Source organism: Mastigoproctus giganteus, chromosome 9 (genome assembly GCF_048544385.1).
Source record: "Mastigoproctus giganteus isolate SK-2022 chromosome 9, ASM4854438v1, whole genome shotgun sequence".
Taxonomy (NCBI): domain Eukaryota; kingdom Metazoa; phylum Arthropoda; class Arachnida; order Uropygi; family Thelyphonidae; genus Mastigoproctus; species Mastigoproctus giganteus.
In genome coordinates, this window is record NC_143583.1 from 119,045,932 (window position 1) to 119,069,397 (window position 23,466).

Here is a 23,466-nt window from a genome sequence, read left to right on the forward strand (position 1 = left end):
ATCCTGATCCTGAACTCCGATTAGATATCCATCTTATTCCAATTGCGAATAGTATTCGTCTGCTTGGCTTAATTTTTGACAGTAAGTTAAACTATCATAAACACATTGAACATCTCCGGACAGCTTGCCAAAAGAAAATGAACATACTCAGAGCCTTATCAGCAACAACCTGGGGAGCAGATCGTTACACCTTGCTTCACTTATATAGATCCATAATTAGATCTCGTCTGGACTATGGCGCACCTGTCTTCGATTCTGCTAGGGAAAGTACCTTATCTCGTCTGAACCCTATTCAACATTCAGCTCTAAGAATAGCTTTAGGTGCGTTCAGAACATCACCAGTGCAAAGTCTTTATGTGGAAGCCTACGAAGCTCCTCTAAACATCAGAAGAAAGATGTTATTACTGAACTACGCAACCAAGGTTCAAAGCCAGTCGACCCATCCCGATTGGTCAATATTTAATGATCCGCCACTCAAGACCTTTTATAGAAACAAACCACAAGCAATTAGGCCTGCAGGTATTAGGTTAATGGAACTAGCAGAAAACTGGAACATACAACTCAAAGTCCACCAAGAACCTATAGATTACGTTCCTCCATGGTCTGTCATCATGCCGTGTTGTGATAATTATTTCCACCAATGGGCGAAACACTCTTTAACGAGTACTAACATCCAGCAACTCCACATTGCACATCTACAATGCTATCCCGACTTCGCGAAAATATATACTGACGGTTCAAAGTCCGAGAATGGATCAGCTGCAGCAGTGGTATTCCATGACACTATCACTTCTGTGTCACTTCCAACAGAATGCAGTAGTTTCACCACTGAATTATATGCCATAAAGCTTACTCTGGAAATCATTTTCCATCTCTCAATCGAAAAGAGCATACTCTACACAGACTCGCAAAGTGCCCTATTAGCAATACAAAAGATTTCCCCATCTACTCATCCATTACTACAGCAAATCAGATCAGAGTTGATTCGTCTCCGAGATCATCGGCAAAGCATTGTCTTCTGCTGGATCCCAGGCCATACTGGAATACCAGGAAACGAAATTGCAGATGATGCTGCCAAGCATCCATCCAGCACATCCCCAATGAATTTTCTGGTCCCGCTCAGTGACTACAAAATCCATATACGAAATATATGTAAGGAACGATGGACACTACAATGGCAAACGCAGATGCATAACAAACTCCTTGAAATTAAACCTATACCCCAATTATGGGCCTCCAATTTTCGCACAAACAGACAAGAAGAGGTTGTCCTGGCCAGAGCCCGAATAGGCCACACCCATTTGACCCATCTATTTCTGTTATCGGGTAATGACCCTCCACAGTGTTCACATTGCCACAGGCCACTCACAGTAAAACACATACTCCTGGAATGCACCTTGCATAACAACTCCCGTCTAATTTCATTCACTTCTCTGTCAAACTTAAAAGAATTGTCACTTCGTCATATCATAGGCGAAAATTCAAACCTTACAGAATTTTTTTCCTTTCTGAAACGAATAGGTTTATATAACCATTTCTAGCTGCTTCCATAGAAGCCAATAAAATTAGTACTAACTACTATGATAGGTGCAATATGGCCTAAGTAGCCTTTGCACCAGAAAAATTCAAACACAACAACAACAATATTCCTACCGCCACAGTTGTTCCTGGGTTAATACAACTTCTTTCATTCACCCATTAGATTAAGACATTATATCCACCTTTAAAACTTGTTATATCAGAAAATTGTTACAATGGATTTTGGAAAGAAGTAATGGAGGCATGGAAACATTTCTCAATTGTGGACTGCATCAGAATCGGAGCTTTATCGCTGAGAAAGAAGTAAAACTGTCAACAGGTGTGTGTTGGAAGGAAATATGATCGAACGGGCAGAAAATGGAATTGGTGTGATAGTAGAACTTGCTACTGACGTAGCAAGTTCTACTATCACATCAATTTTTGTACTTTTTCTTAGTCTTGTACCCCCTTTTTGTACTTTTTCTTAGTCCTGTATAACATGGTTTCGCACAACATGACGTTTTACAGGAATCTAATAACCATGTTATGCGAGGGTTACCTGTACTGCATATGGGTAGAAGAACTTATCAACGTACCAGAGAAATATCCAACTATATGGTACACAGTTGGTGGTAGAAAGGTTTTGAGGAAGGTTTTGATGATATGGCTACTGAAGCCCTCGTGGTTAGCATGGTTCTTAGAATCGCCCTCCTCCCCACACTGGCTGGAAAAGACCAGAGTTCGAATCCCGTCGATGAAGGGAGGAATTTTTATGGGTCTTTTTCACAATGTGGATGAGGTAGTCTGGTTCGGGCGAGGGTAGCATGGTTTTTCTCCTGAAATTCGGGTTTTTGTCCAGCAAAACAGAAAATCAACTTGAGGACACATGCAATTTATAGACAATATACATAGATTAACATGGCCTTAGTTGCCAATTCTCCTAAAAATATTAAAAAAATATATGATTACTGAAGACATTCAAGAATTACTGGTAGAAAGAGAAGCCGGCGTAGCAATTTGGTGCAAATGGCATCCGAGGTAAAATCAAATCAATTCAGATGATGATAATATCACAATTGAAAATTCTAGACTTTTAAATTTTACACTAAAAAGCATACAGGAAGGCATAAAGTTAGCCGAGAATTTATAATCTTATTTTTGGAATGCAGATTCTTGAATGAAAAGACCCCAAAATTCAAAAGGGAGCTTCAAAAATGTTTAATTCCATATGATGAAATTCACAAAGATTTATCAAGCAAAAGCAAACAAACCCAAATTATTGATTTTTTTTAAAGCGAGCAGAAGATACACGAAATCTAGAATGGTGTATATTTGTTTGCATTTTGTTAACGAAATAGTGTATTTTTGGTAGCTTTTGGAACGTAATCCCCCTTTTTGTACTTTTTCTTAGTCCCGTATAACATTGTTTCACACAACACAACATTTTACAGGAACCTAATAACCATGTTATACGAGAGTTACCTGTACTGCATATGGGTAGAAGAACTTATCAACGTACCAGAGAAATGTACCAATTGTATGGTACGCAGTTGGTGGTAGAAAATGAAAGACTTGGGAGTGATTGTGCAATCAGATATGAAGTTTTCTGAGCAATGCAGACAGGTTGCCAGAGCAGGTCATGGGGTTTTGTCAATGAAATACAGGAATTTTGCTAGCAGGGAAAAAGGAGGTGATTATCCCTTTGTATAAGGCAATGGTCGGGCCACGTCTTGAGTACTGCGTACAGGTCTGGAGCCTCATTTTCGGAAGGATGTAGAGTTGCTTGAGCGTGTAGACAAAAGGGCAACAAGGCTTAAGTTCTGTAAATTGCAGCGGCTGAAGACTTAGGCACCTGCGAGGCGATCTGATTGAGGTGTATAAGGCCTTGAATGGATTGAGCACGTTATATTCTGATGAGATTCTTCTGTTTGCTCAGATTACGAACCTGAGGGGACATAAATTCAAATTGAGGAAAGACAGTTGTAGAATAGATGGAAATTTGCCTTTAGCCAGTGAGTGGTTAATTCTGGAGCAAACTTCTATTTGTCATTGTGGAAGTTGATAGCTTAAATAAATTCAAGGAGAAACAAGACAAACTTCTAGAGAGAATGGTTGGAAAAAAAAAAATTTTTTCTTTTTCCTTTTTTTTTTTTTTTTTTTTTTTGACTGATGCTATATAAGCTCATACTCATGCTTTCTTGCATCACATTCCTCTATTATTACTACTACTACTAAATGTTTATAATATATTATTATTACTCGTAGAATTCATTCATTTTCTGTTATTATTTTTATTATTATCATCATTAGCCATATGGTGCAAGGAAACCTGAGGCTTTTGCTGCACCACCCAAAAAAAATTTGTGAGTTACCCTGAGAGAGAGAGAGAGAGAGAGAGAGAGAGAGAGAGAGAGAGAGAGAACGAGTCACCAAGAAAGAGAAGAGTGATGGTATCCAGCTCAGGACCATGGGCTGGATATCATCACTCTTCCAAGCCCATACTCACCAAATGTCAGCCCCTGGGGTTATATCTGGTATAATGAGATAAAAGGAAGGGGATGAATCAGATTGGTCCACTTGATATTGATTGTTTGACTGTTGACAATCCTGCTCAGATAGCTGACAAACTAAATGAGTATTTTGCATCTGCATTCACATGTGTGGAATTCTGTATGGAAGGGGAGGACAGACGTTTACTAAACTCTGACAGGGAGCTAAATGATTTTGCAATAATGGAAAGCAAAGTGGAGGAGAAGTTATTGAAATTAAACATAAAAAAAGACATGGGTTGTATGGAATCTATCCAATTATATTGAAGGAGGCAGCGAGGGAAGGAAGCAAGCCCTTAGCCGTAATTATGAGAGAGATTCAGGGGAGGTCCCTGTGCACTGGAGATGTGCAACTGTATCCCCAGTTCACAAAAGGGGTATCAAAGGATGACATAAATAATTATAGATCTCTTAGTTTAACTTCTCTTCCGGGGAAAATAATGGAATCACTGGTTAAAGATGTGATACAGGATCACCTAGACACAGCATGGGTTTGTCAAGGGGGAAGTCTTGTCTTACCAATTTGATTGGCTACTATAATGTGGTCACAGAGGAACTGGATGAAAAAGATAATTTTGATATCATATACCAGGTGGTTATAAAATAAGTTTCCCTATTCAGGAGACTAGTGTCAAAACAGTTAGAGATAGCGCTGTGAAAATCTCGGTGGGTATGTCATTTAGGGTGTGTGGAGAATTTGTAGAAGAACAAAAATTAGGTCAAATTTCTGCCACCAGTGGAGAAATTGGTACTGTAAACATGAGATGGAATACTTAACTTAGGATTAGATTTTAATATCAGAATTTCAAAATCTACAGATATTGTTTTATGTGCTTTTTTTTTCACTTGAGATGACATTCTGAAAACAGAGGACTGCGTGGTGCAACACAGTTTCGCATAGTGTCTCATTGGGGGGTGTTGGCTACATGCTATTTAATGCTTGCTTTCAAAACAAGTGTCTGTATGCCACCACGGTAAACTCTGTCTTTCGGGTATCCCTATAGCCTGAAATCATGGATTGAGATCTGGTGATCCGACTGGCTAGAACTGTGGAAAGTCTCTAGAAACAATGTGATCTTTTCCAAATATTGAATGGAGCACTTCCTTCACTTGTCAGCCAACATGAGGAGAGGTACCATTTTGCATGAACATTACGGTCTCTAAGCATTGCCTTTCTTGCAGAGCAGGAATAATGTGATCTATTAGAAAAGCACAGTACTGTGCACTAGTTACCGTACACCTTACAGGGCCTTCAGGTGTAGACTCTTCAAAAAAAAGTGGTCCGATTATAAACTCTGCCATGAATCCACACCATACTGTGACGTATGGACTTTGTAGTGGTCTTTAATGCACAACAGATTATTATTATTATTAGCTATATAGTGCAAGGAAGCCTGAAGCTTATGCTGCACCAGCCAAAAAAAAAAAAAAAAATAAATAAATTTCCGAGTTACCCTGAGAGATAGAGAGAGAGAGAAAAGTAGAAGGCAATCACCAAGAAAGAGAAGAATGATGATATCCAGCTCAGGACCCTGGGTGTGCCAAGCCCACACTTACCAGATATGTGAGCCCCCTTGGACGAGAAGTTCCCCATATTCGACAGTTTTGTGCATTTACAGCCCCATGAGACCACAATATCATTCGAGCCCATGTATTGTCAAGGTCCATAGGAGCCAGAAATCGTAGAGCAAAGTCTATTCGTTGTTGCTGATCACAAGACTTTAGTTCTTGCACTACTTGTACAGGAACCAGCGTAAAATTATTCGAAGCACTTTACGTACAGTAGACCAAGGAAGGTTCAAGTCTCTTGACACACCTCTGGCACTACTCACGGGTAGTGTTTCGCATTCTGACCATTGCATCCTCTACTTCATCCACTACCTCCGTTCCGATACGTGGTTGTCCCCTGCCTGGAATTACACCTAACTCCCCAGTCACTTCAAATTTCTTTATTAGTTTTCGAAACCTCACTGACATCAAAGGTCCTTTATGCAAACTTAAGTTTCTGATATTCATGTAGTGCTGCATTAGCATTACTATTATTCTGGTAAAACAGTTTTACTGAAAGAGCAAGTTCCTTTTTTGTAAGAGCATAATGGTTATTGATGGTGGATTTTTTCTTTCTGCTTTTATCTAACAGGATGTCATTTGCACCGACCGGGCTAGCCATGTGGGTAAAGTGCCTGCCTGACAACCCCAAGGCCGCGGGTTCGAATTCCGCCTCAGGCTTGGATCAGAGTAAAATGCAAAAACTTTGGGAGGTGCATTATGGCCACAGAAGCAGATGCCTGAACAACTAAAAAAAAAAAAGAAAAGAAAAAAGTTATTTGCGTAAGCAGCATGTCTTGAAATAAAGGACAACTTTTTCATATCTGCAGCACTTTTTCCCCTGGTGGTGGAAATTTGAACTAATTTTTTTTTTTTTTTTTTTCTTTTACAGATCGCTTCCCCATACTCTAAATGACATACCCACCGATTTTCGCAGCACTAACTCTAACTGTTTTGACACTAGGGTCTCCTGAATAGGGAAACTTATTTTATAACCACCGCAACTTGGATTTCAGGAAGCTTTTGATAGCGTTGCACATGGAAGGTTGCTGTATAAATTGGAGCGGTATGGCATTAAAAGCAAGTTGATACAATGGATAAAGGGAAAGCAAGGCGATGGGGATTTCCAGGACTGCAAGGAGTCGTAGTGGAACAAGTATCCATTGTAAGTTGATACAATAGATAAAGGGAAAGCAAGGCAATGGGGATTTCCAGGACTGCTAGGAGTCGTAGTGGAACAAGTAAATACATAGGCTGTGTTAGGGTAATTAAGAGTAGAAATAGGTGCATATATACTTGCATGTATACCAATGCTAGGAGTGTAGTTAATAAATTTGATGAGCTTGCAGTGCTAATCAAGACATCAAAGGCAAATATCGTTGGGATATCAGAGACATGGTGTCACACAGACATAAGCAGTGCACAATTGGAGGCGCCTCCGTAGCCAGGTGGGAAGGAGCAGCAGTGCGTAGCACACGCTTCTTGATTAGACCGGGGTTCGAGCCCGTCACCACCAAATACAGAGGATGCGGAAAGGTCAAGGAATGACCACCGCATTTCCCCGAGCAATATGGCCTTAGTTGCTAATGCTCCTAAAAACCAAAACAACAACAGCACAATTGGAATTTTAGGAGTACAGTGTGTACAGAAAGGATAGACAAGACAGGAAAGGAGGAGGGATTATGCTGTTAGTTAAGAAACACAAAATCTAAGGAAGTGCATCTAATTGGTGTTGGTGGACAATGCAATGTTGTCTATTTGGTGTGACATAAGCACTTTGAAACGAAAAATGAGAGTAGGTGTGTGTTATAGCCCTAATGAATCTGATGAGTATAATGAGCAATTGTGCAGAGAAATAGTGGGCTAGTAAATCAGAGAGTCTTATAATGGGGGATTTTAATTTCTCAGAGATTGACTGGAATTTGTGGGTTGGTCGCTCATACACTAGCAAGGCTTTTGTGGATTTATTGGATGATTATTTTCTACAGCAGCACCATGTTCGGGAGGCAACTAGAGGGAGTAATACTCTTGATCTGGTTATCAGTAGTGATTCTTCAAGCATTAAGAATGTGCAGATAAAGGAACCACTAGGTAGCAGTGATCACAATGTACTGATCAATGTGGGAATTACTTAAAGATGTAACTACCATCAAGGCTAAAGGGAAGGACTATTGCTTTCGTAAAGGTGACTACAGGGGTCTCAGACAGTTTTTAAATTCTGTACAGTGGGATCAACTGATGTTACCAACGTTGAATACTAAATGGAAAGCCTTCAGGGACTTCATTTTGGAGGCTAATAGGCTTTTTATTTCAACTAAGAAATACTGTTCAAGGTTTAGGCCTAAATGGATGTCAGATGAACTAATGAGACTTGTGGCAGAGAAGAAAAATGTATGGGATGTATATAAAGTATCAGGTGACAGAGAAGCCTATGGCAGATACAAACTAGTCTGAAATCAAGTCACAAAGGAGGTTAGGCAGGTGAAGGCAGATTACGAGAAATCCTTGGCAAAAGATGCAAAGAAAAACAGCAAAGAGTTCTTTACTTATGTAAACTCCAGAAGGAAAGGTTTGAATCAGATTGGACCACTTAACATAGATGGGTTGACTATTGATGATCATGCTCAGGTAGCTGATAAACTGAATGAGTACTTTGCATCTACATTCACACATGAGGAGTTATTCAATGAGGGGAATGCCATAAGTTTTTAAAACTCTTAACAGGGAACTAAGTGATTTTGTAATAACTGAGCAAAGTGAAGGAGAAATTGTTGAAGTTAAACATAAAAAAGGCACCTGGGGTGGATGGGATCTATCCAGTTATATTAAAGGAGGTGGCAAAGGAAGTAAGCAAACCCTTAGTCATAATTATGAGAGCTTCCTTGGACTCGGGGGAGGTCCCCATGGACTGGAGGTGTGCAAATGTATTGCCAATTCACAAAGGGGCTTCAAAAGGTGACACAAGTAACTATAGACACAAAAGGTGACACAAGTAACTAAACACAAGTTAGTTTAACTTGTGTTCCTGGGAAAATAATGGAATCACTGGTTAAAGAAGCATTGCAGGATCATCTAGACAAGACTGCAGTAATAGTTAAGACAGCATGAGTTTGTTAAAGGGGGGGTCTTGTCTGACTAATTTAATCGGATACTATGATGTGGTCACAAAGGAACTGAACGCCAAAAATAATTTTGATATCATGTACTTCGATTTCAGGAAAGCTTTGGATACTGCTGCACATGAAAGACTGCTGTACAAATTGGAGCGGTATGGCATTAAAGGCAAGTTGCTGCAATGGATAAAGGGATGGTTGAGCGGGAGATAGCAGAGAGTGGAAATGAATGGACACTGCTCTTCATGGACAGATGTTATTAGTGGAGTTCCCCAGGGTTTGGTGTGGGACCCATTGTTGTTTTGTATATTTATCAATGATATTGATGAAGGTATATCAGATTTAATGTCCTAGTTTACAGATGAAACAAAGGTTGACAGGGTTGTTAACAACAGTAAAGACAGTATGCTACTCCAAATGGAGTTAGATAAGTTGGGAAAATGGGCTGAGAAGTGGAAACTGAAGTTTAACATTGACAAATGCAAAGTACTGCATATGGGTAGCAATCACCAAAGAGAAACGTACTAACTGCGTGGTATTACACTCAAGGAAGTGGAAAGTGAAAAGAACCTGGGCTGTAATTGTGCAGTTGAATATGAAGTTCGTTGAGCAGTGCAAACAGGCTGCCAGGGCAAGTCATGGAGTCTTGTCAGTGATATATAGGAATTTTGCTAGCAGGGACAGGAAGATGATTATCCTGTTATACAAGGCAATGGTCAGGCCACACCTAGAGTACTGTGTACAGGTCTGGAGGCCTCATTTTAGGAAGGATGTAGAGTTGCTAAAACAAGTACAAAGAAGGGCAACAAGTTTGGTGAGGGGAACAGAGGGTAGCTCTTTCCAAGAAAGAAGTTCTGCAAATTGCACTGCCTGGAGAGTAGGCATCTGTGAGGTGATCTGATTGAGGTGTATAAAGCCTTGAATAGCTGGAGCAAGCTGAATGCTGATGAGATTCTTCTTCTTGCTCAGATTAAGAACCTGAGGGGGCACAGATTCAAATTGAGAAAAGACAGTTGTAGAATAGACGTGTGGAAATTTGCCTTTAGCCAGCGGGTAGTACTTCCATTTTTTGTTGTGGAAGTTGATAGCCTAAATAAATTTAAGGCTGAGTTGGACAAGCATTTGGAACGAATGGAGGGTTTTTTTTTTTTTTTGACTGATGCTGCATAAGCTTGCTTTCTTGCATCGTATGCCTCTACTAATGCCAATGCTAATTAGTATTAGTAAAGGCACATGATGCAAGAAAGCAAGCTTATATAGCATCAGCCAAAAAAAAAAAAAATATATATATATCTAATTTCACCCATCCACTCGCTCCAAATGTTTGTCTTGAATCTATTTAAGCTATCAATTTCTACAACGACAGATGGAAGTTTGTCCAACAATCAACCACATGCTGGCTAAAGGCAAACTTCCACACATCTATCCTACAACTGTTTTTACTCAATTTGAATTTATGCCCTCTCAGGCGATTATTCTGAGCAAGAGGAAGAATCCCATCAGCATTGAGCATTCTCAAACCATTCAAGGCTTTATACATCTCAATCAGATCACCCTGCAGGTGCCTAGTCTCCAGACAATGTAATTTGCAAAACGTAAGCCTTTCTTCATAAGAGCAACCCTTTGTTCCATTCATTAATCTTGTCCCAACCTTCACAGTGAAAGGGTTAATGAAATGAAAATAATAATAGTAGTGAAAATGATTGCTGTGTGATAATTCTCAGATTTATAATAAAAATTTCTCATGTTTTTTTATAATTATGTTTTTCCATCTAAGGTTACTAGGATTTATTTCAAGATCCAGATCTGATCCGAGCAGTCCGCCAATATTTCATTGCCATGTTTTTGAAGTTCAGCCTTCTGCAGAAGAGGTATGTTCATCTTTACAGTTTCGTTTTAATTTTGTGTTATTGTTTTATGTTAGTCATAGCTTGTTAGAATTCATTTAGAATATATCATTATTTATGTATGATTAAACAAATTATATCAGCAATATTTGATACAGGGTGATTATTGGTGACAGTCTTAACTTCAGAAGTTTATTCTTGAGGCCATTTATGGAGGGAAAATGTTATTTGCCATAGGTCCAAACACTCGACAATTATAAACTTATTATTACCTGTTAAATGTTGAAAATACCACCCTCGGCCTCAGTATATGTATTAATGGCTTATTTGTAAATTGCACTGGTTAATGGAGCTGTGGTTTTTGATAAGTCCTGATAGTTTTGTTGAGAGCAACACATGGAACATGTATGTGCAACTTTGAATCAAACCTGTGATTGTTGTATGTCAGTAAATCAAGTGATTGTTGTATGTCAGCATGCAGTTCATGTTTTATGTGATATTCATGCATTTTACATTTTTAAATGCAGATATGCTGTGTGTGTTTATGGGTTCTGCAATAAGAATATTTATGGTGCTACTATTGTTGCTTTGAATATCAGTGAAAATTTCCACATTTAAGAATTTCAGATTTAAGAATTTCAGAGTATTTAGCAACACCTTCAGAGATTTTGAGAGGCAGGTGCATTTCCTTGCATAGCTACATTAGCTGAGTGTCCAATGTGATGAAACTTAGCAAAGAAGAATGCATTTTTGGTTGGTACAACAGAGTCCTTGTATTAGTACTTGAAGGATTTCTGTGCAACTTGATGTTTCTCAGTTGAGGTTACAGCAAATTACATGGAGTAGACATGTATCCATATTGTGTATAGCATGTACATGTTGAGAATCTTAGCAAATAAAATATCTGCAAATAATTTTTGCAAATATCTTAGTGTCAATGTCCTATCTTTCACACTTTACAGCCAGTGTAAAGACCTGAGAAAGATAAAGACCATCCCATAGCTTTCATCAGTTGTTTATTGATATATTGGTAATGGACCTTACAGTGCAAGGAACCCACAGGATTTTACTGCAAAAAAAAAAAACCTACTACCACTGTGTGTTTCTCACTTACCATAGATACTGCTTTAGCAAGCCTTTGAATTTTCCCAGATTCAGATTTTGGAAAAATCCAAAGGCAACTTATTCCAATGATTAACAACTCATTGGATAAAGGTAACCTACAATCCAGTCTACAATTCTTCCTCCTTAATTTGAATTAATGTCCTCTCTCAAAGCCTTAATTCTCAGTTAGAGTCCCCCCCCTTTACGATATCCAGTTGTCAAGCTCTGGTAGTCTGCTTATTGAAAGCTCTCCTTTTCAAGGCATCCTTTAGCTAATTTCATCAGGCACATTCCCATCTTTGGACCTTTCAAGAACCTCTTATTTTTATATTTGGTCTCCATACTGGGCACATTATTCCAAATATGGCATTACAATTTCCTTGCACTGTGGAATTATAACCTCCCTATCTCTACAAGCAATTATTTGATAAATCATTAACAGGACAATATGGTCCTCTTTACTGTCTGTATGCACTTCACAGAGAATTTTGTTTCCTACATCCAACTCATTAGTGACACTCTTAATAGTTTTTCAAACTAGTTAAACAAGATATTATTTACAAATCTTGCTGTTTCCTTAAGAAAACCACTCTTATCCAGATGACCTTGTATTGAATTCTTATTATTATTGCCCCATGACTTTTCCTACCGCTGAAGTTAGACTGACTAGTCTGTAGTTACAAACTTTGTTCTATGAACCAGCTTTATGGATTGTTGATACATTGGCACTTCTCTAGTCCAAGAGAATTACCACTGAGTCTAATGAATCTTCATAATTAACCTTAATTGTTTAAGGCATTCCCTTGCTGTTTCTTTTAGTATGCAGGGTGACAAAACAAAGTGTAGCAAACATAGTGGCAGTGCAGCTGATTATACTTTTAATCTCGGGAAAGTGTTTTTGGTTTTTTTTTTTTAATTCTGTTTAGAGAATACCAATATTTTATCTTTTCTGAATAGATTGCAATACAGCCTCTCCCTGACTTTTGTAAGGGTTGCGTTCCTCAGAACTCTACGTAAGTTGGAATTTCCCTAAATGCTTATGCAGCATTTGCAAATTTGATTGAATTTGATTGAGGCAAAAAAGAAATGTTTGACAAACATGTAAATAGAATTATTTATTCAGTTTTTTATCTCATGTGCAGGAAAAATTACAGGAGTGTACAAAATTACAAAAATTATAAAATTACAAAAAAAGAGAGAGGAGACAGGCATAACATCAGCAAGTTTTACCTTTCGAGTATCATTGCCAGTAACTCTCCAGCTTGATAAGCAAGCCACTGCAGAAATTGAGGGCTGTGGAGATTTAGAAGGGGTTTTTTCCAACACACTTTTCTCTGCAACACAACAATTTCTCTGCAGCTGCAGAATCAACACTGGCGACTTCACAGCATACTTTAATGTTTTGGAAACCAGTGCGATGCTTGACCCTATTAAACCACCCATTGCTTGCCACGAACTTGGCTTGGGGTTTGCCATACTTATCCTTAATATCTTCATAAATACTTCTTGCTTGAATGGCCATTGGACTCGGGGGCACTTGCTTCTGAATCTGATTTTCCATCCATATTATTAATAGCTTTTCCATCTCCGATATAGCACCTGAATGCTGTTTTGTGATCACTGTTGATCTTAAATGTGTTGATCCTTTAACATGTTCTTTTATACATGCACTGTCCCTTAAAATAGTATTCACTGTTGAAGCAGCAAGACCTAATTCTGTGCAATAGATGACAAACTTTGTCCTGTGTTATACTTCTTAATCATCTTCATTTCTAAATCAATTTTGTTTCGTTTCCTAGCACTGCCAGCACTTACACATTCCGTTGGTCCCTTTCCCTTGTAATAAGTAAATAGGAATGAAGAGAAGATTCTGAAAATTTATGTTTTTTATATGATTGAAGCTTTCAGTGAAGGGGGATTCATTTCACCATAATAGAGTAACATAAAAACCCACAGAATTCCATTTATGGGTATTATCGCAAATGCTATAAGATCAAGTTTACTACCCATTTATAATAAATTGCTCTAACAGAAAAGCCTAATAAACCAGAAAGCGCAAATTGTTTTCATTCTTTTATGATCGTGATCTCCAGAAACGTGTTTTAGAAAAATATCACAAAGGCATTCAAAATTGATTCTTATAATGGAACATATGATAATGATGAAAGTGTAGTGCAATTTCCATTATAAAAATGATCTTTTAGAGAGATAAAAAGCTTAGTTATGTAGCAAAAATTTCAACTTCTGAGGTCTTGGAATGAATTACCAAAAAAAAAAAAAAACTGTGTTATTGGTTTCACTTTACAATATTTTCATGATACCTTCATTTATTCCTGCGGGATGCAAAATACATTTCCACAATATTTTTAAGTTTGCACCGGGCAGCAAAAACTTACGTAAAGTCGAATTTCCTTAAGTCGAGTATTACATAAGCCAGAGAGTGGCTGTACTTATTTTATCAAAATTTTTAATAAAAAATTCTGTGGTTTTTTGCACCTTTTGTTTTCAAAAATATATTAATTCTGTTTAAAATTAAAAAAAAAAAAAAAAGTATCTGACTTATAGTATCTAATAAACTACATATATATAGTTTATTAGATACTGTTATTCACTTTCATTTTCAAATTTTTTCAAATCTCTTTTAAATTTGAAGCATGTCAAATTTTAATATTTCACATTTCTTCCCAAAGAGTAGCAGATATCTTGAATGAATATCACATTTTGTGTTCTCATCTTTATTAAACATTAAACAACTCTATAAAAACAACTTGTGTAAGAATTTGTAGATGTTTATATAACAAGTAGTGGAGGAAGAAAGTAACCTTGAACTCTAAATAAACATGTAATTTAAAACTTTGTAGTGATGTCAACATAGTCAATAAAGAGTTACTCATGAAGTCCCAATGCCATTCTTCACTGAAATTGTTGCAGAGATGATGGTGCTACACTGGACAGGTACACACATTTAATTACTCTGTCATAAAAATTAAATATAAAAATAAAAAAATATAATTACTCTAAGCCAGAGGTTCCCAAACTTTCTCGGTTCATGGCACCCTTAGTGTCTCAGTAATTTTTCCACAGTGCCCCTAGGCCAAAAGAAATACCTAACAGTTCTGTTTATTAAGTAGTTAGATCCAAAAACTTAAGTAAAAAACTGTGAACTACCTCAAGCTAGTAGTTCATGCGATGTCTGACAGATGTCAAGTATTGCTGTGTTTCCCTTGAAAAATTTAAATGTCCCACACCACCCCTGTGAGTTTGCTGTGGTGCACTGGGGAACCGCAGCACATAGTTTGGGAACCGCTTCTCTAAGCCATAAAAATCACTTCAGTAACTATTGTGGTAAAAGTTTGTTTATGTTTAAGAGGTTTGAAAAAATTTTGTATTTTTAATCACTGATTAAAGGATAACACAGGATTACTATTTTAGAGCTACACCTGTTTAGTGTAGCACCTGCTTGAATTACCTAGGTATATGTTCTCTATCCCAAGGCCTTTACATGCCTTCCAATTCAGATTCACTAGCACTTTCTCCCTTTTGGTGCAGAGACTTTAATTCAATTAATTTATAAGCTAAATTAGCTGGGATATCAATGACTGCAACACAACCATTGTGTAAGAGACCAATATGATTTGCTGTTTTCTTCTTTGTATGTGCATAAATATAAAATTCCTTGTTCCTTTCTTTGCTCTTTTAGCTAGTGATTTCTCATATTGAGCCATTGACAGCCTAACCATTTCTGTGTTACTGTTACAAACCATCTTATAACTATTATATGCTACAGTGCTTTTAATCACCCTGAATGTCCCATGCTATCTTTTTTTCTCTACTAGTCAGCTCCTTATTCATCCACATTGGCATCTTCCTCTTGCTAGATTTCTTAATGATGTTTATATATATAAGCGTCATTAAGAAATCTAGATGCAGGAAAGTTCAAAGACTGCTGGGAGTCATTGCAGTACAAGTAAACACATGGGCTATGTTAGGATAGCTAAGAATAGGAACAGGTGCATGTATGCTTGCGTGTACACCAATGCCAAGAGTTTGGTAAATAAATTTGATGAATTTGAGGTGTTGGTCAAAACATCAAAGGCAGATATTGTTCGGATATCAGAGATATGCTGTCACACAGATATAAGGAATGCAGAAATGGAATTTGGGGTGTATAGGAAGGGAGGAGGGGTTATGCTATTAGTTAAGAAACACACAAAATCCAAGGGAGTACAGCCAGTCGACTTGGCTGGACAGTGCAGTGTCGAGTCAGTTTGGTGTGACATAAGCACTGGGAAATCAAAATTGAGAGTAGGAGTGTGTTATGGGCCTAATGACTCTGATGAGTATGATAAGAAACTGTACAAGGAAATAGTGGGCCAGTAAATCAGAGAGTCTTATAATGGAGAATTTTAATTTCCCAGATATTGAATTTCCCAGAATTTTTGGGTTGGTCACTAACACACTAGCAAGGCTTTTGTGGATTTATTGGATAATTGTTTTCTATTTTCATGTTCGGGAGGCAACTAGAGGGAGTAATACACTTAATCTGATTATCAGTAGTGATTCTTCATGCACTAAGAATCTGCAGATAAAGGAACCACTAGGTGGCAGTGATCACAGTGTTCTGAAGTGGGATTTACTCAAAGTGGTAACTACCATCAGGGAAGGGTTTTTGCTTTCATAAAGGCGATTATGGAGGTCTGAGACAGTATTTAAATTCTATATGGTGAGACCAACTGATGATGTTACTAACAGCAAATTCAAAATGGAAAGCATTCAAAGAATTAATCTTGGAAGCTACTAGGCTTTTCATACCAACTGAGAAATATTGTTCAAGATTTAGGCCTAAATGGATGTCAGATGAACTAATGAGACATGTGGCAGAGAAGAGAAATGCATGGGATACATATAATATAACAGGTGACACAGAAGCCTATGATAGATATAAACTGGTCTGTAACCAAGTCACAAAGGAGGTTAGGCAGGCAAAGGCAGATAACGAGAAATCTTTGGCAAAGGATGCAAAGAAAAACAGCCAAGAGTTCTTTACTTATGTAAACTCTAGAAGGAAGGGGATGAATCAGATTGGTCCACTTGATATCGATGGTTCAACTGTTGATGATCCTGCTCAGGTAGCTAGCAAACTAAATGAGTATTTTGCATCTACATTCACACATGGAGTTATTCTGGAAGGAGAATGCCAGAGGTGAATTAAACTCTGGAAGTGAGCTAGATGGTTTTGTAATAACTGAGAGTTATTACTATGGAGGAGAAATTGTTGAAGATAAACATAAGAAAGGTACCTGGGGTGGATGGGATCTATCCAGTTATATTAAAGGAGGCAGCAAAGGAAGTAAGCAAACCCTTAGCCATAATTATGAGAACTTCCTTGGACTCGGGGGGGGAGGTACCCATTGACTGGAGATGGCAAATGTGACCCCAATTCACAAAGGAGGATCAAAGGGTGACACAAGTAATTACAGACCTGTTAGTTTAACTTCTGTTCCAGGAAAATTAATGGAGACACTGGTTAAAGAAGCACTGCAGGATCATCTAGACAAGACTTCAGTTATAGCTTGGACACAGCATGGTTTGTCATCTGATCAATTTGATTGATCAGATGATACTATGATGTGGTCACAAAGGAACTGGATGCAGGGAATAACTTTATCATATATTTGGATCTTAGAAAGGCTTTTGATGCTGTTGCACATGGAAGACTGCTGCTGCTATGAATAATGGATGGTTGAGTGAGAGAACACAGAGTGGTAATCAATGGACACTGCTCTTCATGAACTAATGTTATTAATGGAGTCTCCCTCAGGGTTCAGTGTTGGGCCATTGTTTTCTGTATTTATTAATGTTATTGATGATGGTATATCAGGCTTAATGTCAAAGTTTGCAGATGATACAAAGGTTGGTAGGGTTGTTAATGACAGTATGCTGCTGCAGCAGGATCTAGAACAGTTTTGTAGATGGGCTGAGAGGTGGCAACTGAAGTTTAACATTGACAAATGTAAAGTACTGTTTCAAAACTTCTGATGTCAACATTTGTTCAGATCATGGCAGTGGGAAGCAGTAACCCAAGAGGAACATATCAACTGTGTGGTACTACAGTGGTAGAGAATGAAAAGGATCTGGGGGTAATTGTGCAGGCAGATATGAAGTTTTCTGAGCAGTGCAGATGATCTGCAAGAGTAGCTCATGGTATCTTGTCAATATTTCTAGCAGGGATAAGGAGGTGATTATTCCCTTGTATAAGGCAATGGTCAGGCCACACCTTGAGTACTGTACACAGGTCTTGAGGCATCATTTTAGGAAGGATGTAAAGCTGCTGGAGCGAGTGCAGAGAAGGGCAACAAGATTATTAATGGAATAAAGAATTGCTGTTACGAAGAAAGGCTTAAGTTTTGCAGTGTCTGGAGACTAGGCACCTGCGAGGTAATCTGATTGAGGTGTATAAATCCTTGAATGGTTTGAGCATGCTCGATGCTGATGGGATTCTTCCTCTTGCTCAGAATAATTGCCTGAGAGGGCATAAATTCAAATTGAGGAAAAACAGTTGTAGGATAGATATGCGGAATTTTGCCTTTAAGCAGCCTGTGGTTGATTGCTGGAACACACTTCTATCTGTCATTGTAGAAGTCGTTAACTTAAATAGATTCAAAGCAGAATGAGACAAATATTTGGAGTGAGTGAATTGGTGAAATTAGAAGGGTTTTTTTTTTTTTTTTTTTTTTTTCGGCTGATTCTATATAAGCTTGCTTTCGTTGCATCATGTGCTTTTGCTAATATATATTCATTTGTGGCTTGCATTATGGTGGCTTTAAAGTTACAATGATGTTAATCAGCTAGAGCTTGTATTCATGGCTTTTTTTAATAATTAATACCATTAATATATCTGATATTGACATTCTAGCATCTTATGATGTTGTTTCATTGTACACAAATGTGGATGTGGACAATGAAACAACATCTTTAAAGTTACTCCATAATCCTTTTGTATTCTCCTTACCCACATTATCTTCCCATTTTATAGTCTGTATAGCACCTTAAATTAAAACCTCTGCCCTAGCCTTTAGCAACTGGAGCCTCATGCATCAACCACCTTGGCCTTCTGTGATCATTCTGTGCTAAGGGTTCCTATACTATTGAACCTGTGCACATTATCAGGATCATTGATGATGATGGCTCAGAATATTCTTGCTCCCCTAGTATTTTCCAAAACATGCTAATACAAATAGCAGTCATGTGGTTGATTTAAAAATTTTGACTCCCATGGTCAGTTTCCCTCTTAATCGATAATAAGTAGATAAATATCTCCCATAACAAGTAACTTGCATTTACTTACTTCTTCCATTTCCTTATATCATCTGTGACAGTGCCTAAACAAGTGCTTTGTGTACCACGATGCCACAGTGTGATCTTGCATTTCCATTGTGACAGACCAACATTCAGTCAGGTTACTATTGTTGCAAACCTTTCACACAGTGCCATATGTGATATACAGAAATATTTGGCTTTTTATGATAATTTTCTTACTAATATGTTTCAGGTCCTGATATTATCCTCCTTCCCTTGACCTTTTTACCAGGAGGAAGGAGTTCCACAAAGGTCTGTTCTGTGTTTTACATTTTTTGCCATAAGATCAATTCAATGGTAGAACAACTCCCTCCCAGAGCTCTTTATGCAGGCAGCTTTAATATCGGTGTCCTGTCTTGCTACGTATAAGTGATTGAAAAACAGCTGCAGCAGCAATTAACCATCTCAGCTAGTGGGTGCTAGTAAATGGATACAGGTTCTCATTACAGAAGACAATGTGTACATTTCTGCCATTGATGAAACCTTCATTCAGCCAGAGCTGAGATTAAATGAAGCATCAGTGATAGTAGAATTACATTAAATTTTTAGAGCTCTAAAAATTACTTACTTCTTCCATTTCCTTTACTTAACTTTACTTAAGCATGTCCATCAGTTATGATGAAATACTTTTTTTAAAGCTGTATTACTGGATAATGCAGCTTGTATTTTTTTAATTATCTCATTTAATTCAATTATTAGAAACTTAATCAGTAATAGTTAGGGAAGGATGTTACATGGTTGTTTTCCATGAAGATTAATTACTATAATTAATAACCACTCTTATACCATGTGAAATTAATAGTATAGTTTATTAAGCCCAAACCACTGTACATTTAAGATGATGTTTCAGGCATCTTACCGATACCCGTTATCTAAAAAGTACCATTTGTATCATAATGAACAAAATGTAGATTGTAAACGTCACCTTAAATGTGTAGTGGTTTTGGGCTATAAGCTTAATAAACTATATTATTAATTTCACATGGTATGAGAGTGGTTATTAATTATAGTAACTAATCTTAATCAGTTTAATTTTACTTTTCATTAGCTGCACACAGAATTGTTAGTTTGAGTTTTACATAGTAAAACTCAGATTGGTTTACATACTTATTGATTGTGCTCTGTTGCTGTTTTAATAATGTAATTTTGCCTTTTAACGCATTTGTTTAATTCAATTAAATAGGAGATTAATACTTCATTTAAGAGTCTGACTGGGCTTAGTTTAAGTGCTAATTAGCCTTCAGTTGGTTAATAATTAGTATTAAAATTTGAAGAGCCCTTGACTGTATTCCAGCTAATAGAAAAACATACTTTGAATTATGTTGTGTTTCAGATATGCAGTGCACTGACTACAGCAGCAAATATTGCACTAAAAGCTTTATTGGTAAGTATGTAGTTTAATTATTATTTTTTTGTTTTGTTTTTTCGATTTCTATTTATAATGATATAGTTGACACTTTAAATTGTTGAAAGCAGCTCATAACTTTCAAAGCAGTTTCCAAGATATGTAGCATGCAGAAAGTAAGTAAATTTTGAAATGAAAAACCAGTAATGAAATATGCTTTAATCAGTACTATGAATGATTCATTTTCATTGTGTGGTTTATCCATAAAGATTTATACAAACTACTACTACTTACACTCTACACCACAATAAAAATTTTTTGCAATGTAATGAGTATTGGTAATTTGGATCAATAATAAGATTGTTGAAATATTTTTATAGTTTGCATCCTGAAGAAGACATCTCTTTTATTTGACTTTACATTTCCACAGAATTGCAGTATATGCTGAAACTCAGCGAGGGTGAATGACATATATTGCTCCCTTCCCCAACAAGTGAACACCTGGTGTGTTAGGATGGATGAGCTGGATACAAGTAATCACTTCCTCTAAAATGAAACAGTTCTTGAAGTACTGTGTAGAATTTTGTTCCATCATTGCTTTTTGAAACTTAAGTTTCTTTAGCAACAAAGTCATTTCATTTTATCATTAATCTCATCGTGATAATATTGCGATAATGTCTCTGACAATAACTGTATGCTCATCCTCAGTTAAAGTAGAGACCAATGATTCTATGACTTGAAATGGCACAATATTGTCATGGTTGCTATGCATGCATGCATACACAGTTCTTTTAACAAGTTCATTTGACTACTGGAATTCTAGGAAACATGTTATTTGTTTTTTATGTCCTGACAGCTGCATATGGCATTCATCATAAAATCAATTTTTTTTTTTTATCTCATTGTTGTACTGTATCACCAGTTCAGTTTTCTTGTTTCTTGTCAGGATTGCCTAACTTATAAGCTGCTTTGATCTGAATATGAAAAAGCACCATACACCATTCTCTGGAGTGAAATTCCGTATGTGTTCAGTTCTTTTGAAATACAATGCTGACCTTTCTTTTAAAACTGCAGAAATTTGTCAACACGCTGCCAATTTGATGGAGGCTCTTTTCAAGTCATTTATTTTTGCACATTGCTAACTTCTTTAATGCTTATTCCTGCATATTTATTTCCATATGAACAAAAAAATGCTCTACAATATACACACATTTTCACACCTTCTACCATATACAAAGGGTGCTAGGAAAGTTTTGCAATATGACGCAACAATGAATCACAGGAAGCTGCTTGTTGCTGCATGTTGAGACATGTTCATACGTGCATAGTAGCTGCCGCGCCAAGTCGATGGGCTCAGTTATTCATTAGTAGTGAGAGTGTAAAGTGCTTGCGATGGCATCGTGGTCACGAAATGAGATAAGGACAGTTTTGCGGTATAATTTCGTGCGTGGTTTAACCATAGACCAGTGCTTAGAAGAAATGACTCTTGCACTAGATGATGATTGTCCACATCGTACAACGATATTCAGGTGGTATAGAGAATTCCAAAGGGGAAATTTCACTCTGGAGGATTCTGAGAGGCCGGGAAGGCCACGAACGTCAGTTACGGAGGAAAAAGTTACTGCTGTGAGGAAAATGCTTGACGAAAACAGGCGAGTGACCTACCAACAGATAGAGGATACTTTGGGCCTAAATGCACCAGCAATTCGTTCGATTCGCAAGATCATTTGCACGTGAAGAAACTTTGTTCTCTCTGGGTGCCGCATCAACTGACTGAAGAGCAGATGACACGACGTGTGACTTGGTGCTGGGAGATGTTAAAAAAGTTTGATAAGGGACAATCTCGGTATGTGAACAACATTGTAACAGGTGATGAGACTTGGCTGTACTATTACGATCTGCCGACCAAGGCTCAAAACAAAGTTTGGGTCTTTTGCTGATGTTTGCTGATGCTATCGAGGCAATGTTAGGTGGGTCGGAAAACTGCTAGATTGGGGGGATACAAGGACTAATAGATTAACAGTAGCCACTGGCAGAGGTGAAAGTGATTCTTGCACTGCTTCTATTGGAATGAGCCGCAGCCTGGAAAATAAGATGCAGGATATTTCAGAGACTGCTGGGAATCATTGGGGTACAAGTAAACACATGGGTTGTGTTAGGGTAGCTAAGAAAAAGAACAGGTGCATGTATACTTGTGTGTACACCAATGCTAGGAGTTTAGTAAATAAATTTGATGAATTTGAGGTATTGCTCAAAACATCAAAGGCAGATATTGTGGGGATTTCAGAGACGTGGTCTCACACAGATATAAGAAATGCAGAACTGGAATTTGGGGAGTACAATGTCTACAGAAAGGATAGACAGGATAGGAAGGGAGGAGGGGTTATGCTATTAGTTAAAAAACACAAAATCCAAGGAAGTGAAGCCAGTCGACATCGCTGGACAGTGCAGTGTCGAGTCAGTTTGGTGTGACATAAGCATTGGGAGATCAAAATTGAGAGTAGGAGTGTGCTATAGGCCTAATGACTCTGATGAGTATAATAAGAAACTGTTCGGAGAAATAGAGTGGGCCAGTAAATCAGAGAGTCTTATAATGGGGGATTTTAATTTCCCAGATATTGACTGGAATTTGGGGGCTGGTCACTCACACAGTAGCAAGGCTTTTGTGGATTTATTGGATGATTGTTTTCTACATCAGCATGTTCGGGAGGCAACTAGAGGGAGTAATACTCTTGATTTGATTATCAGTAGTGATTCTTCATGCATTAAGAATCTGCAGATAAATGAACCACTTGGTGGCAGTGATCACAGTGTGCTGAAGTGGGAGTTACTCAAAGAGGTAACTACCATTAGGGGTAAAGGGAAGGGGTATTGCTTTCGTAAAGGCGACTACAATGGACTGAGACAGTATTTAAATTCTATACAGTGGGATCAACTGATGATATTGCCAACAGCAAATTCAAAATGGGAAGCATTCAAAGAACTTATCGTGGAAGCTACTAGGCTTTACATACCAACTAAGAAATATTGTTCAAGGTTTAGGCCTAAATGGTTGTCAGATGAACTAATGAGGCATATGGCAG

The 23,466-nt window shown here is 37.6% G+C and overlaps 1 protein-coding gene across 1 annotated transcript in view; it reads left to right on the forward strand.

The window, feature by feature from the left end:
• The window catches only part of LOC150080676 (DCC-interacting protein 13-alpha-like), a gene marked incomplete in the record, with an annotated part of 341,505 nt that overhangs the window by 301,015 nt on the left and 17,024 nt on the right, over positions 1 to 23,466 (forward strand). The window contains 2 exon segments of the mRNA XM_090381733.1: positions 10,506 to 10,599; positions 20,372 to 20,422. Coding sequence (XP_090237859.1) covers positions 10,506 to 10,599; positions 20,372 to 20,422 — 145 coding nt within the window.